This window comes from Sarcophilus harrisii, chromosome 3, assembly GCF_902635505.1.
Source record: "Sarcophilus harrisii chromosome 3, mSarHar1.11, whole genome shotgun sequence".
Classification (NCBI taxonomy): Eukaryota; Metazoa; Chordata; class Mammalia; order Dasyuromorphia; family Dasyuridae; genus Sarcophilus; species Sarcophilus harrisii.
This window is the reverse complement of record NC_045428.1, coordinates 300,615,999-300,633,852: the sequence shown is the minus strand read 5'-3', so window position 1 is coordinate 300,633,852 and position 17,854 is coordinate 300,615,999. Positions and strand designations below refer to the sequence as shown.

The 17,854-nt window shown below is 36.6% G+C and overlaps 1 protein-coding gene across 1 annotated transcript in view; it reads left to right on the top strand.

Annotated features, from left to right (window-relative positions):
* The first annotated feature begins 244 nt into the window (after positions 1-244).
* B4GALT4 (beta-1,4-galactosyltransferase 4) overlaps positions 245-17,854 on the top strand; it is a 33,937-nt gene continuing 16,327 nt past the window's right edge. The window contains exons 1-2 of the mRNA XM_031959692.1: positions 245-395; positions 9,716-10,104. Coding sequence (XP_031815552.1) covers positions 9,864-10,104 — 241 coding nt within the window. The 5' untranslated portion in view covers positions 245-395; positions 9,716-9,863. The remainder of the gene's footprint in view (positions 396-9,715; positions 10,105-17,854) is intronic.

Sequence of the window (17,854 nt, the reverse complement as noted above, 5' to 3'; positions counted from 1 at the left end):
CTTAATAAATATAGAGTGACCGTTAGTAAATGCTTATTGACTGGCAGACTGATCCTGAAGATGCCCAGGTGTTTCGCTAAGGAGGGCGCTGCACCCGCCACTCAATTTGGGACTGGAAAGGTAGGGAGCGAGCGGGAGGTAAGAGCGACTGGAGATGGCTCCGCCTCCTGCCTCGGGGACCCTGGACCAGCGTGTTCTCAGTGCAGAGCCTCCATCCCTCTCTCGCGCTGACTCCGCGGAGGAGGAGCGGCAGCAGTAGGAGGAGGAGCAGAAGGGGATATCTGGCCGAGGGTTGGAGGCGGGGTCCCAGATAGAGCTGCTCCCGCTTCTCCGCCTCGCGACTTCCCCTGCCGGCCCCTGGCTCCAGCCAAGGGAGTCGTTGCAGCCTCTGCTTGGTGAGTCTGGGCTCCTGCTATCCAGGCCGGCGACTCGGGTATTACACTTGGGTGTCTGGCCTGGGAAGAAGGGGCGGGGGAGGATGCCGGTGCCCAATGGAGCTTGGTCCTTGAAGCCCCGAGGATGGGCTGGGGAAGAGGGATGCTGCCGCAGGTCCTTTAACCTAGGAGCCGGTAGTCAGACTGGAGGCCTGGGGACCGCTATAGTCCTGGGAAGGGGCCGCAGTTTGGGGCAGAGGTTGGAGCCCTTGGTCTCTGAGGGTGGAGGGGGAGAGTGGAGGCAGGGCGAGGGCTCCGAAAGCGAAAACCGAAGGGTGGTGCTGAGTTTTTGATGGACAACCCTGGGGCGCCATTAGAGACACCCCTTCCCTCCTCTCCTCTCTCTTAGCTGAGTTTCTTTTTGCTTATGTGCTGCCGAAGGGGAAGCCAACTGTTTTGGTGGGAGGGAAGGCAACTAGCCTTCTTCGATTTCCGGAGGTTAACCCAGAAATTTTATAATCTGCGAACTATTCTGGTGGAATGAATCATCTCGATTGCCCCCTTCAAAGTTTGCCGGAGGCAATACTAAAGTGTCCTTTTTAGCATTCCCTATTGTTATTTAAAAGATCCACTCTCTTTTCCCTCCCAAAAAAAGAGTTGATTCAGGGCTTCTCACTCTAAAGAGCCTACCTTTTGAGTTGAATTTTGAAAGATCGTACAATTTCAACTGTTGGAATTATCACAATTTAAGCAGGTAGACTAGGAATTAAGAGAGCAAGGACTTTTGGGGGAAGGGATGTAGTAGATTGGAGATTGAATTTACTTCTACGTGGGGTTGGAAAGGTAGACTAGCTTTTGAATGTGCATTTACCGCCTATTCTGCTCTATACTTAAGCGTTTCTTGTTTGTAGATCTAATTTCGCTGAAGATCTCAATTATCCTGGTATCTTCCAGAATACCTGCTGTTATTTTGCATATAATAGAGTTGGTTTGCGGTGGTTGTATTTCTGAAAGGTATGCAGGCCCTTCCCTTGGTCTTTTTCTTAGGCTTTGATTGCCTTGAGGCAGATTGTAGATTTCTGTGATTTACGTTGGTAGAATTTGGGTAGAACTTGCCTTCTTGGGTCCTCATAAATAGTCCCCACTTTCACTGTCTTATAATTCAGATCAAATTTTACTAGGGATAGTTTAAACTCGTTAGTTTCAGTTGTTGATTTGTCACTTTCCATGGGGATCCCCATGTAAACAGCCAGAATTTTACCTTAACTTTTATTCATTCTTTGAACAAAGGTTTATTGTACATATACTATGTGCAAGGTTTTTTTGCTAGATAATTGGGGAGGGAGGAGAGAGGTTGTAGAGAAAAGGGCATGTTTTTAGTGAGTTTTAAGAGTAAACTGGTTATCATAGTAAATAATTTCTTCATTGAGGTGATGGACACAACTGTAATTAGTATGTTTTATGAATTCATCCCCTACACCCTTCTCACTTCCATTGGGCAAAGAGAGTCAATATCCACCTAGTTGATGGGAAAGGAGACAGTATTAAGATCAGTATAACCAAAATGTTGGTGGAGTTAAGAAGAGGGAAAAATCACTTTCATTCAATAAGAACTTATTAAACTCCACTTATGTCAGGCACAAGGAATAAAAAGGAAAAATGAAGCTTTCTGTGTTTTCAAGAATCTTGAAAACATGTGGCTGATTTTTGGAAGATGAATTGACATGTAGGTAAATCAGCAAATATAAAATACGTGCATATTTTTCACCATTATTTAATCATCATCACAAAAATCAATAATAGTGTTTTTAAAATTTATAATAGCTTCTTATTTTTCCAAATATATGCAAAGATAGTTTTCACCATTCACTTTAGCAAAATCTTGTTTTCCAAATTTTTCTCTCTCTCTTCCCTCCCCCCAGGCAGCAAACAATGTAGTATAAGTTAAGTATGTGCAATTCTTTTTTCGCCACTTAATCCAATCGAGGAAAATATAAATCAAGCTGGCTGATTTCCAGGGGAAGCTGAAACATATATGTAAGCTATGTGGAGGGGCGTTAAATAAGTCCAATTACCATTTTCAAAGGAACATGTTGGAGTTGTTTAAACTGGCCTACATGGAGTTTGATAATTCATTTTCAGCTTCCCCTGGAAATCAGCCAGCTTGATTTATATTTTCCTCGATTGGATTTAAGAAAGTGAAGGAGAAAATGTAAGTAATGAAAAACCAGTGGATAGAGCATCAGACCTGAAGTCTAGAGCTCTGAATTCAAAATCTAGCCTCAGATACTTATCAGCTATGTGATCCTAGGCAATTTGATTAACTTAACTTGTATCACTTACCTCTGATAGCTTCCTCCCTCCCCCTTTTCCCAAAAAAGGGAAAAAAATAGGAAGAAATATAATATATTTCTCCTTGGAGAACTAATTGTTAAACATTTATCCAGCACACACCAAGTTCTGAGCCTGACATAATGATTCTATGAGGAATATGGAATATAGCAATAATCAGTACCCAAAGTCTAAAAGAAATCCAGAAGGCTTCCTGATTGAAAATAATTTACTAACTTGTAAACCTTAAAGAGGTAATAATTCTGTGGGAGTTTTTGCTTGGGGCAAGAAAATGGATAAGTAATTTTTAAGCTTTTTTTTTTTTTTTTTTTTTTTTTTTTTTTAACAGATCTGATCTGGGAGTATAGGGCAGGTGACAAATATATGCTTGACCTGGTTTATCTATACACTAAGTGGGAAAAGAAATGTCTGTTGCTCAGATTGACATATATTTTATTTTCAAAGCATATGCATAGTTTTTAACATTCACCCTTGCAAAACCTTGTGTTTCAAAATTTTTTTCTCTCTCCCTTCACCCTACTCCCCTAGATGGCAAGTAATCCAATATATGTTAAACATTGTATATATTTCTTGAACAAATCACACAAATGAAATGTGAATTGGGCCCAAAAGAGGAGGAATAATGGAAAAGCATTTATTATGCCCTTAATTATACCTGATACCAGACTAAAATCTGAGAATATGTCTGATGATGTGCTAAGGACTGGGGATAGAAAAACAAACAAGTAGATAGTTTCTGCAGTGCTTACAGTCTAAGAGTAAAATACAACACATCAGGGATGTCAGAATTGGAGGAATAGGTCAGAGGTTTGGAGATGGGCTAAAAGTTGCTCAATGGCCTAATTTACAACAAAAGAAAGTGAACGCTCACTCATAAGACTCAAAAGCCTCAAGAATCTGAGTTCCAAGAGGAGATGTGCTTAGTAGTGGGATTGTTGGGTCAGAGGGTATTTTCTCTATTTTCGGGATTTCATTGGGCATAGAATCAAATTACTCTCTACAGTGCCTTTACCAGTTCCTGATTCCACCAACAGGGCACTAATGTGCTTGACTTCTGATAACTATCAATTTTTGGTATCAGATGATGAATGTGTGTTAGAACTTAAAGTTGTTTTCTTCTTATGTTATTACTTTGCCACCAAAATAGGTTGATATGATTTCATATGCTGTCTCATTTAAATTTTTTTCTTAATCTAAGCTAATCATTACAACAAATATCAGTAAACATGAAGATTTTCATGTACAAGAACAGAGTATTGTATATGAAGTTGTGTATTTTTAAGTCTAGCAAATTAAACATGTTAATTTTCTTTTCCCCCCTTTTTAAATAGTATTTTATTTTTCCAATTATATTTAAAGATAGTCTTAACATTCATTTTTATAAAACTTTGTTCTAAATTTTTCTCCCTCTGTCCTGTACCTTTCCCCTCTCAAGATAGCAACAAAATATATACAATCCTTTTAAACGTTCCATATTTGCAACATGTTAATTTCTAAACTGTTCTGCTTATGCCATTCTCTGAATTTCTTTATTTTATTTTATACATTTTAAAAAATGTTTCATTAATGATCTTTTCTTTCTTTTGGGGAAGCATCATCGCATCTTCTTTCTTTTTCTATCCTTTCCCCTGGAGAAGAGGTATAAAGCATGGTTCAGTATCCTCTTTTGAGATATTATTATTCAGCCATATCTAATTTTTTGAAACTACCAGGCCCTTCTATTCTCCATTATCTTTTGAAGTCTGTGCAAATTCATATTGTTTTCATGATACTCTCTTCCATGTCATCCTCTGCTCTCCTTTTTTCCTTTTTCCTTTAATCTTTCCCAACATTAAGGTCTTTTCTAGTGAGTTCTATCTTTTCATTAAATGGCCAAAGGATTTAAGTTTCAACTTCAGTATTTGATCTTCCAGTGAATAATAGTCTGAAATAATTTCTTTTTTAAGTGTTGACTGATTTCATTTCCATGCTGTCCAAAGGACTCTCGAAAGCCTTCTCCAGCACCACAATTTGAAAGCACCAATTCTGTGATGCCCAGCCTTTTTTCTTTTCTTTTCCTTTTTATTTTTTAATTAAAGTTTTTTATTTACATAACATATGCATGGGTAATTTTTCAACATTGACCCTTGCAAAACCTTTTGTTCAAAATTTTCCCTTCTTACTCTCCACCCTCTCCCCTAGATGGCAGGTAATCCAATACATGTTAAATGTGTTAAAATATATGTTAAATTCAATATATGTATACATATTTATACAGTTATTGTTGTCCAAGAAAAATAAGATCAAGAAGAAAAAAAAGAAAAGAAAATGCAAGCAAGCAACAAAAAAAGTGAAAATAATATATTGTGGTCCATATTCTGTTTCCACAGCCCTCTTTCTGGGTGTAAATGGCTCTCTTCATCACAAGAGCATTGAAACTGGCATCAATCATCTCATTGTTGGAAAAAGTCACATTCATCAGAATTGATCATTGTATAATATTCGATGTTGCCATGTATAATGATCTCCTGGTTCTGTTCATTTTATTTAGCATCAGTTCATGTAAGTCTCTCTAGGCCTCTCTAAAATCATCCTGCTGGTCATTTCTTACAGAAAAATAATATTCCATAACATTCATATGCTGAAATTTATTCAGCCATTCTCCAACTGATAGGCATCCACTCAGTTTTCAGTTTCATGCAACTACAAAAAGGGGTGCCCAGTCTTTTCTTACAGCTATCCATGGATAATGGAAAATCAAAAGCATGAAAAATCCATGCTTTTGACTATACAAGCAAGATAATGTCTCTGCTTTTTAGTACATCTCCAGATTTGCCATAGCTTTCTTTCCAAGGAGCAGGTATCTTTTAATTTAATGGTTGCACCCACCAACTTCAGTAATTTTTGAGCCCAAGAATATAAAATCTCACACTGCTTCCATTTCTTCTCCCTTTCTTTATCAGAAATTGATGGGACCAGATGCTGTGATTGTTTAAGCCAGCTTTTATACCCTGTTCTTTTACCTTCATCAAGAGGCTTCTTAATTCCTCTTCCCTTTGTCCCATCCAAAACTTTTGGTTGGTAGTTGATAATTGAGAGGAATTCCAGTGATTAAATCTTTCAATCTTGTTTTCTTTTCCTGGTGTTATAGTTAGTATAAAAATTGTACTAGTGGTATTTTGTGTAAAAATTGTTCTTCTGACTCCTAGTATTCAATTTCAGTTGTTTGATTGACATTGTTGTTTTTTCTGTTTTTATTGCTATAGTCTCCATGTATATTATTTTCCCAGTTCAGCCTACCTCAATTTGTATCAGTTTTAAGTCTTCCCTTAAGGTCCAACTCTTAAATAAAGGCATTCTATTGATGTTGCCCTTTGGTAGCAAGATGTGTTCAGCAGCACTAAAAATGAGCATCACCCAGAAGGTATTGGTGGCTGTGAGAAAAGTGCAACATATAACTAATAAGGATTCCCAGAGGAATCAAATGATAGAAGGAGAAGATAAGCTGCTCCTTTGGCAGATGTGAGGAACGACAGGTAGACAGGCAAGTGATCCATTCACAGCCTTACATTGTTGCAGGGAGCAGCTTCCAAATCAGATTACAAACTTGTCTACATATGAGTGATTTTGTCCAGGTCCTGGGGATCCAAGGAGTAAATGTAGAGGTAAAAGTTGTGCACATTAAGTATGATAAAAATTTTGAATTTGATTAAATGTTAGGAGAGATCATACTAACTGGAGAGATTCAGGGAGGTAGGATATCATTTCCAATTGTGGTATTCTAGGAAGAAGGAGACCTAGGCTACGCCTTGAAGAAAGAAAACGATTTTAGTTGGCAGAAACGTAGGAGATTGGCTGCCAATATGTATGGCATATGTATGCCAAAAGGAGCAAAGAAAGGACAGGGCTAAATTGGAACCACCTAGCTGCCCAGTTTGGCAGGACCATAAACTATATAAAATGGGACTAGAACTAAAAAAGTAATTATCAGAAATTAGGGATAAGAAGCCCTCTCCTCCTGTATTTTTTGGGGGTTCATAGTCCACCTCAGATCTTTTAATTCAATTAATATTTATTAAGTGCCTAGAGTAGTTAGAGAAGTGGGCCTGAAATCACAAAGACCAGAATTCAAGTATCCTCTCAGACCCCTTCCAACATAAAACTAGAAACTCCTTTAAGTACTTTTGCCAAGAAAATCCCATGGATAGTTTGTCCACAGGAAATATATAAAAACTCTGTGCCTGTCACTGAGCTACTCACTGTGGGGATACTGAGAAATAAGAAAGAGAATCTCTAATTTAAAAGAGTTTATAATCTATAATTTTGTTGTATTCTAGGTGCTTCCATTTATGGTTTTCTTGGCAAAGATTTTTACCATTTCTTTTTTCAGTTCATTTTATAGATGAGGAAACAGTGGAGTGACTTGCCCAGGCTCACATAGGTAGTGTCAGAGGCCAGATTTGAATTCAGGATTCCAGACCCTATGGTTTATCCCCTAAATGGAACGCTACCTACAGAAGAAAGCAGAAAAGGAAGTGGGTGGCAAAGGGCTTGATATTCCATGGAGTCTCTTCAGAGTTGCTGATGTAAAGTGAATAGTTACTGGAAAATTCTGCAGGTTCAAAGCCTTTTAAAAAGGGTGTCTTTGGAAGGAGATTAGAACTCCACCCTCCAGCCTTCCAATCGAAGGGGAGAGGCTGCTGAAAAGTTGATAAAGTATTTTGTTTAAAAAACTGAGTCACTGGGCCTGATTTTGAGATTTCTGGTGATCAGCTTATCCTGGATTAGGCATAGTGTTTCATGGGATCAAACCTCGTAAAGCTGCTGATGCAAAGTTGAATTTTAACTGGAGGCCTTTACTAGTGTGCTATGATGAGAAATAACTTCTTTGGGCCTCATTTCCTCATTGGTAAAATTCAGGAGTTTGACTCAATGGGCCCTTTCAGCTCTAAATTATAATCCTGTGATATTTCTGGCACTGAACAGCCCTTACTTCCAGCACCCAAAATGTGAGTTTAGTACTATTGATATTATAGTTTAACCATATTCTGTGTTATATTACATTTGTGGGTTAGCTTGTATACCTAACCACCGTTTTATAGCAACAAAATTTTGATGTGAAAATCCTTGCTGGCTTCCAAATAACACGCTGACTTTTGGTAGCCTTACCTCTGACTCAGACTATTGTAGTAGCCTTTGAATTGGTCTCCCTGAAAGGAGTCTTTGGCCAGAAGAAATTTTTGAGGTTACCTGGTCTAACTTCCTCATTTTTATGGATGAAGAAATTGGGGCTCCAAGAGAGTAAATAATTTGCCTAATGTCATACAAATAATTAGTGGCAGAAACAGAATTTCTTAATTGTCTTTTCTTCATTAATAAAAGAAAAGCAAAAAACCCTGTTGTTATCTTTTCCCTCTGTATCTTTTCTCATATTTAGCTCTATTCTCTCCATATTCCTAATTATTTTTAGGATGTAGTCTTTACACTAACTTCATCCTAGTCTTGGAGTCCCCATGCAGTCCTTCATGTTGTCACTGGGAAAATTCTTCATAGTTCACTTTCCAGATTTGTTCTCTGGATTTTGAGCTCTTCTATGTTGAAATTTTCCATACATATTTTCTACCCATAAAATAATAGAATTTCAGAGTAGTTAAGAACTTCATTGACCAAAATGTTAGTCCAACCCATAATCAAAAAAGAATCTTCCCTACAAATAACCCAAAAAGTAGTCATTGTCCCTTCCCCTGAAGATCTCCAGTGAGAAAGAACCCACTCACTTTAAAATTATTTTCTTTGTTAAAAATTTTTTTCTTTCTTTGCAGTTTCTGCTTGTTACTTCTTATTCTCTGGTGCTTCGGGATGTGTGATGTATAAATACCACATGGGACAATAACTGATGATAATGGGGAATTCATTAACTAATGATAATGAACTTGATTGTCCTCTGAGTGACAGGGAACATGCTTTTCTATGATTTATTTGGGCTGGAGAAGAGCTGCTTCTTTATTCTATCCCAAATTCTCTTCCTGAGCCAAATATGTGGTCATGTCTGGGGGGGAAAATCATAGACTAATGAGTTGGCTGCCTATACAGTGACTGTATTCCACTCTGCTTACCTTTAAGAGTTGTTGAGGATTAATTGTCCCACTACAGCCCCATTAGATCACATTAAAAATAGGTGCAAGGTAATCCTTTGGGTCATTTCAGTTGCACAGTGGGTGGAGTGTCAGACCTAGAATCATCTGGACTCATCTGAGTTCAGATTTGGTCTCCGACACTTACTAGCAGTGAGACCCTGAATAGGTCACCCAGTTCTTCATCTATAAAATAGGTTGGAGAAGGAAATGGCAAACTTCTCCAGTATCTTTGCCAGGAAAACATCAAATAGGATCATAGTCAGACATAACTGGAAATAATTGGGCTGAATCAGAATCTCTTCCCTCTTCCCCTTTCTCACTTTTATTAACTTATTTATTTAATTTATTTACTTACTCCTAACTATTTACATATTTCTGCCAAAAAAATTTTTTTTTCCTATGGGTCAAGATCAGCTTGGTCTCTAAAAGTAGTGGTTAATGAATTAATGAATTAACCTTGATTATTCAACCAGATCTGCTGTTAGGTTTGTTTTTTGTTGTTGTTGTTTTTTAAGATTATATATAAGGAAATATTTTAAAATTGGAAACAATAATAGCTAACATCTATATAATACTTTAAAGTTTTCAAGATTATTTGATTTCTCAACACCCCATGGGAACAGGTATTGTTGTTAAGCTCATTTTGCAGTTGGAAAAATGGAAGTTGAGAGCATGAATGATTTAGGGTCAACCAACTAATCCTGTGAGGCAGGATATGAAGTCTTATCTTCCTTACTCTCAGTCTAGAACTATTACTTAGCATATATATATATATATATACATATATATATATATATATATATTTCATATATCCTGATATTTCAGCTTAAGGTGCTTGTTTGAAATAAAATATCTTTTATGATTGTTTTCCAGAAATTATTGGAACAGAACCATGGAAAAAGAATTTTCATTGCTGCACCTGTTGACGTACAACTTGTGATTGGATCGTGAAGTTTTTTTAGGCTATTTTCCCCTGCCTCATGAGTGGCGGTGAAGGACATTTTATCCCTCTAATAATAAGATGGGTATAAACTTTCCTCTTCAGCTTTCCTATAAATTCAGACTGTTGCTGCTCTTTGCATTATGCATGATGGTGATTGGATGGGTTACCTCAAGTTACCTGGTTGCTGCCTTCCAAGAGATTCCTAAAGTAAAGATTTTCAACAGGACCATAATTTGGACGACGGAGTTAGCTTCATCTAATAAGGCTTCCATGACAAAATCAAAATTGAAAAAATGTCCTCTTTTGTCTCCACACTTGAGTAAGTATTTTGTGCTTTATTTTAATTTGGATGTGATTTCATTAATGTAGCAAATTAAGGAAATTTCTTTCACCAAACCACATCTGCAATTTTGAGTCTCAGTTTGAGAGGTTTTCCTGGGAATGCTGAGCAATTGGGTCTGTAGATTAAGATCCAGAAGGGACCCTGGAGGACAGTTGGTTTCCTTATCTCCACCTCTGTAGAACAATAAAATAGCTATCATTTATATAGCACCTTAGGATGCTGAAGCATAGTTCTATCATTTGAGCCATAAGGCAACTCTGTGAGGTAGGTGCTATTATATACCTATTTTGCTGATGAGGACACAGAGGCTGAAATTAAGTGACTTGCTTAGAGTACACAGCTAATAAATATGTTGGCACAATTTGATTTTCTTGACTCCTCTCCATTGTACCACCTAGCAGGCAAGAGGTTGAGCCTTTGTGTTCCCTGGGTCTGAGATAGGTCATTGCAATTAATCTGAGTGCCTTCTATTAGGATTATTTTCCCTTTGGTTCATATTGTAGTCTTTATGTATACTATTTTCATGGTTTTGCCCTCTTCAGTTAAATCTGTTCAGTTGCCTGTCTCTGTTTCTCTGATTTCTTGTTTTGTTTTGTTTTTGTTTTTGTCATAAAAAAGAATGACCCAGTAGTAATAGTATTCCATAAAGTCATATCACATGTGATCTATTTGATCAGTTGTTCCTCAATCTTGCATTTTTTGGTTTTATTTCTGCTAACACTAAAACTAAACTTCTGTGTGCTCTGCTTCTTGGAGCCCTTTTCTTTCTTTCTTTTTTTTTTTTTAAAGTTTAAAAATGCTTTAATCTGTATTCAGAAACCATCTGGAGATGGATAACATTTTGCTAGGTGAAAGGATATATATTGTTTTGCCTTTTGAGGATAGTTTCAAACTGTTCTACAGAATAGTTGATTCAGTTCAAATCTCCACTGACAGTGTATTAATGTTTCATTTTCTCCATATCCCTCTCCACCATTTGTCTGGTGGACAATCTAATCCAATCTAATAAGAGTGAGATAGTACTTCAGATTTGTTTTAATTTGTATTTTCTTGGAGCCCTTTTCAAACCCCTCAGGTTATGTTTTGGGGGCTGCAGGAGATAGTTCCTTTGTCTCAATCCAAGTGGTTATCATTACTAGAAAAGAAAAAGCTACATTATGGAAGAACAAAAAGCACAATAAAGAGGGCGGTAACTAATTAGGATGGAAAAGTTGAATGAGGAAAAAGAACCAAAGGAAGGAAAGAATCAGATTAAAATGGTTTTGGAGAGAAAGTGAGGATTTGGGTTTGTAGATCACTTTGAAGTTAAGGTGAAAACAAGATTTGCAGACATTTATCAAAGTAGCATCTAGCCAAAGGGAAGTGAGGTCAGTAATGAAGTTGCTGATTTGAGAATCCTTTGATGTAGTGGCTTAATAAATGGTTTTATTAGTTTTCTTTCCCCCTGAGGCAATTGGGATTAAGTGATTTGCCCCAGGATCACACAGTGAGGAAGTGTTAAGTGTCTGAGACCAAATTTGAACTCTGGTCCTCCTGACTTTAGGGCTAATGCTCTATCCACTGCCCCATGTAGCTGCTTCAGTAAGTGTTTTTATAATGAACAAGCAGAGTGCCAGGGATAACAGGAGATTTGAGCCATGCTCATTGGTATGCTCATTGGTATTGGAAGTAGTTAAATAAATTAGATCAGTGAAAAACTGGAGAGGTAGGAAGGAAATTTTTATAGTGGGAAATCGAAAAGGTGAAGGTTCAGATTGCAAATAATCTGATGTAGATTATACAAGTATATTTATTTTTAACATTTCCATATGAGTCATGTTGGAAAAGAAAAATCAGAACAAAGGGGGAAAACCACAAGAAAGAAGGGGGAGAAAGATGAAAGTAGTATACTCTGATCTGTGTTCAATCTCCATAATTCTTTCTCTAGATGTGGATGACATTTTCCATTCAAAGTTTATTGTAATTGCCTTGGATTATTGCATTGCTGAGAAGAAAAATTGGGAAATGTTTAAATAGTTGAATGCTACAGGGATGTTAGAGAAGATAAAACAGACTGGATTTGCCAATTTGGAGGAATAGTGCCTAAAGATTTAACTTCAGCAAGTCTGTAAACAAAAATCAATTGAAGCAGAAAAATCTTAATCTGGAGAATGTGAACTTTAAAAAAAAATTAATATTGTTTTAAAATATAATTTGTTTCCTTTATAATCTATGTATTTGCTAAAACAACCAAACAGCAACAACGACATAATTACTCTGAGGAATAAATCCTTAGGCTTTACCAAACTGCCATAAGAATCTATGACACAAAAAAAAGGGTCAAGAACTCCTGAACAGAAGGTTTGTGAGTCTTAGCAAAGACCTTGTGGAAGTTATATGGAATTGAGTTTGGAGGTCTATTTAACACCAATGGTATTTCTTGGCAGTGCTTGATACTTTGAGAAATTGGAGCAGGAAAAATTTGAGAATTAATTGGTCAACAAAACAAATACTCTTTTGCATCTAGTGTTACTTTTCTAAAAGCATATTTCTTTTTTATTTGAACAGTTGGTAACAGTAGTGCTTTCCCTAACTTTTCAGGTCACTAAGGATTAAATGAGAATACATTTCAAAAGCTCTTTGAAAAATCTAAAATATACAATTTAAAACAGTATATTATTGAAGAATATTGTATCATAATAGGCACAAAGTGGAATAGTGTAAATAGAACACCGGAGTTGGAATCAAGAAGAACTAGCTTAAGTGCTTCACATACTTAATAGCTGTGTTATAAATACCGGACAAATTACTTATAGTCTCTCCGATTCAATTTCCTTATCTGAAAAATAGGTATAATAATGTCACCTATCTCAGAATTGGAGTAGTTGTAAGGATAAAATGAGAACATTTAAAATACAAACCTTAAGACTATATAAAAATTCTATTTATCATTGTTATTTCAAAGATAACAAACTGATTCATCTTGGGACAAATTAGACAATGAGCTGGACTCCCTTTCAACTCAATATATGTTTTGCTTTATGGATATATAAAATTTCTTTGTTTACTAATTTGCCATCAGAAGCCTCATATGTTCAAAAATCATTTGCATTTTCTTTAAGGTAGCTAAGTACTTAATGAACACAGTAGAATGATGATGGTATACTTTAATAGGTTCTTATATTCCTGGAGCCCAAAAAATCCAGTAGTGTGCCAGGCAAAAAACTCAGCTTTTTTCCTTCTTTTTGCTTATCCTGTTGCATGCTTTTCTATGATATACTTGAGTTTCAGAGAAGAAAGAGCCTCTTCTTTATGTATCCAAAATTCTCTTCCTGAGCCAAATATGTAGTCATGTCTGGGGGAGAAGCTCTATAGTACAATATTACCAGCTTGGATATATTAGGACAGAATGTTCTTTAATGATCCTCCTACTTAAAAATTGTATGATTTTGGACAAGGAAGTCAGAGCGAGTGATGATAGAAGTCCACAAAGTCGTGATTGCTGTGTCCTTTCCAGGAATGGCAGTATAATTTGATCTTTTCAGAACTAGGTTTGGGGAAGAAGGCAAGGTTGGAAGAGGAGTGGGAGAAAGTCATGCAGTATGAAGCAATTGCTGGGCTGGGGAAGTAGGGCAGATGCTTGGGGTTGGAGCCCAGTGCTGGGCAGTGATGGAGGCTGGAGGACTGGCAGCATGCTGTGGAGTTAGGGGAAGTTAAGTGACTTACCCTAATGACGCAGCATGGCGGGGGGAGAAATGATTCGAAGCTCCGACCACCTTTGCAGCCTTTATTTTTCATGGGAATTTGTGTTTGTGGGGGAACTGTTTGATTGCATTTGTGGTGCATTAGCAGATGTATTTGTGTTCAGTACAAGACAAATTTAATATATACTTATGTATATATGTGCATAAATAAATGTGCAGGTTATTGTACATGTGTAACCAAAAAAAGAGTTTCTCCCTATTAAGTGTTACCATTCTACCTGGTGAGGGAGATCAACAATGTAGGTGAAATTAGTTTAGTACAAAATAGATATGAAATATGTGTAAGATTAAGTTCTGAGCTTGAAGTTGGGGAAACCCCAATTACTAAGGAAAATCAGGGATGACTTTTTCTGGGGATTGGCATTTGAGCTGAACTTTATGGGGAACAAAGGCCTGCAAGGGGCAGAGGAGAGAAGGGAAGTACCACAGGAAGGGAAGTATCACAGGTAGAAGGGATGGCCTATGGAGTCTTTTTTTAAAAATTAAAGCTTTTTATTTTCAAACCATATGCATTGATAAGTTTTCAACATTGACCCTTGTAAAACCTTGTTGTCTAAACCTCCCCCCCCCATTTTTGCACCCCATGAAAATTACAAGTGATGAAAATGATATGAAAAAATAAGTTCCTAATTATTATTGGTAGACTATAAGCTGGTCTAACCATTCTGGAGAACAATTTAGAACTATGACTAAAAGGCTGTAAATCTATGCGTACTCTTTGGTTCAGTGGTACCACTATCATGTCTATTTCTCAAAAAGGTCAGAGAAAAAAAAAAAGGACCCATATGTGCAAAAATATTTGTAGTCATTCATTTTGTAGTGGTCAAGAATTGAAAACTGAGGCGATGCTCATCAACTGGAGAATAGTTTGTATGAATGTGACAGAATACTATTGTGCTGTAAAAAATGACAAAGGGAAGAATTTCAGAAAAATCTGGGAATACTTAAATGAGCTGATGCAAAGTGCATTAGTTTTGTTTGTATAAAAATTTTTTAACTTAATATAATCAAAAATTTCTATTTTGTAATCAATAATGATCTCTAGTTCTTCTTTGGTCACAAATTCCTTCCTCCTCCACAGGTCTGAGAGGTAAACTATCCTATGTTCTTCTAATTTATTTATAATCTCATTCTTTATGCCTAGATCATGAACCCATTTTGACCTTATCTTGGTGTACGGTGTTAAGTGTGGGTCAATGCCTAGTTTCTACCATACTAGTTTCCAATTTTCCCAGCAGTTTTTGTCAAATAGTGAATTCTTATCCCAAAAGCTGGGGTCTTTGGGTGTGCCAAGTACTAGATTGCTATAGTTATTGACTATTTTGTCCTGTGAACCTAACCTATTTCACTGATCAACTACTCTTTCTTAGCCAAGTATCAAATGGTTTTGGTGACTGCTGCTTTATAATATAATTTTAGATCTGCTACAGCTAGGCCATCTTCATTTGATTTTTTTTTTTTTTTCATTAGTTCCCTTGAAATTCTTGACCTTTTGTTCTTCCAGATGAATTTTGTTGTTATTTTTTCTAGGTCAGTAAAATATTTTGGGGGGAGTTTGGTTGGTATAGCACTAAATAAATAGATTAGTTTAGGTAGTATTGTCATCTTTATTATATTCGCTTGACCTATCCAAAAGAGCACTTGATATTTTTCCAGTTGTTTAGATCTGACTTTATTTGTATGGAAAGTGTTTTGTAGTTTTGCTCATGTAATTCCTGACTTACCCTTGGCAGATTCCCAAATATTTTATGCTATCTACAGTTATTTTTAAATGGAATTTCTCTTTGTATCTCTTGCTGTTGGATTTTGTTAGTAATGTATAAAAATGCTGATGATTTATGTGGATTTATTTTGTATCCTGCAACTTTGCTAAAGTTGTGGATTATTTCTAATAGCTTTTTAGTTGATTCTCTGGGGTTCTCTAAGTATACCGTCATATCATCTGCAAAGTGTGATTTGGTTTCTTCATTACCTACTTTAATTCCTTTAATCTCTTTTTCTTCTCTTATTGTCAAAGCTAGCATTTTGGTTTATATAGCTTTTTATTTACAAGATATATGCATGGGCAATTTTTTTTCAGCATTGACAATTGCCAAACCTTTTGTTCCAATTTCCCCCCTTCTTCTCCCCACCCCCTCCCCCAGATGGTAGGTAGAGTGATACATGTTAAATATATTAAAATATATGTTAAATACAATATATGTATACATATCCATACAGTTATTTTGCTGCACAAGAAGAAGCAAACTTTAAAATAATGTACAATTAACCTGTGAAGGAAATCAAAAATGCAAGCAGACAAAACTAGAGAGATTGGAAATGCTATGTAGTGGTTCATACTCATTTCCCAGAGTTTTTTTGCTGGATATAGCTGGTTCTATTCATTATGAACAAATGGAACTGATTTGGTTCATCTCATTGTTGAGAGGGCCATGTCCATCAGAATTGGTCATCATGTAGTATTATTGATGAAGTATATAATGATCTCCTGTTCCTGATCATTTCACTTATCATCAGTTCATGTAACTCTCTCCAGGCCTTTCTGAAATCATCCTGTTGGTCATTTCTTACAGAACAATAATATTCCATAACATTCATATACCACAATTTATTCAGCCATTCTCCAATTGATGGGCATCCACTCAGTTTCCAGTTTTTGGCCACTATAAAGAATGCTGCCACAAACATTTTTGCACATAGAGGTCCCTTTCCCTTCTTTAAGATCTCTTTGGGATATAAGCCCAGCAGTAACACTGATGGATTCAAAGGGTATGCACAGTTTGATAACTTTGAGCATAGTTCTAAATCGCTCTTCAGAATGGCTGGATGTATTCATAATTCCATCAACAATGTATCAATGTCCCAGTTTTTCAACATCCCCTCCAACATTCTGATTTATCTTTCCCTGTCATCCTAGCCAATCTGACAGGTGTGTAGTAGTATCTCAGAGTTGTCTTAATTTGCATTTCTCTGATTAATCATGAGCATCTTTTCATATGGCTCAAAGCTAGCATTTCTAATATAATATTGAATAGTAATGGTGATAGTGGGCAACCTTGTTTCACTTCTCATCTTATTGGGAATGGTTCCAGTTTATCTCCACTACATATGATGTTTCCATTTGGAAAACTGAATAAGTGGTGCTCTCATGAATAAAAACAGTGAAGTCTACAGAAGTAAATTTAGAGGGAGGGGAAGGTTGTTATTCCAGTGTTGAGTTTGAGGTGACAATGAAATGTTTATATCTTCGTGTCAGGATATCAAGATATAAATTGCCTGTAGAGTAGGTCTGTCAGGTTGAGAAATCTAGAATCTTGCTGCCCTTACGTCTGAGTGTGGAGATTGTTTCTTCACCTACCCTTCATTTTTTCATGGTGGTCTTGTACCATGGATATTGAAGACATTGCACTTTCTCATCTCTCTTCCTTTCTCCCTGATTATTTTTTCTTGGAGTAAATTCACTATCTGGCTAATAATAGCTGCTTTTTTTTTTTTTGAAGTGGTGCTGGACTTTTTGTCTTCCTTTGGAATGTGGGCTTTCTTCTCCCTGGAAACTGTATCATCAGGGACCACAAGACCTAGGTTGTTGTGAAACCCCTTTCTCAGCCTAGCCTTTCCTTATTGCTTTCATCAGAATCCCACTTGCCCCCATTCTGTTTCCCTTTTGAAAGGCATTAAACTTCCAACCTAACACATGTATTCAAACATCTTGGATCTTTCTCTGGCCTATTTGCTTGTTTTCTCAATTTACTCTGTTTCCAAGGTCTTTCCCCAAGGAGGTTTTAGTGATTGTCTAGCCCGTGCCAGAAAGTGATTATTATGCTTCATCCTAGGTTCTCTAGAATTGTGACTGGCTCTTAACATTAATCAGAGTTCATAAATTTATTTGTGTGTATCATGTTATTTATTTCATTCTTCAATGTTTCATACAAATCTTCCAAAGTGAAGATAGTTCTGAAACTATCTGAGGTAATTTAAAATGC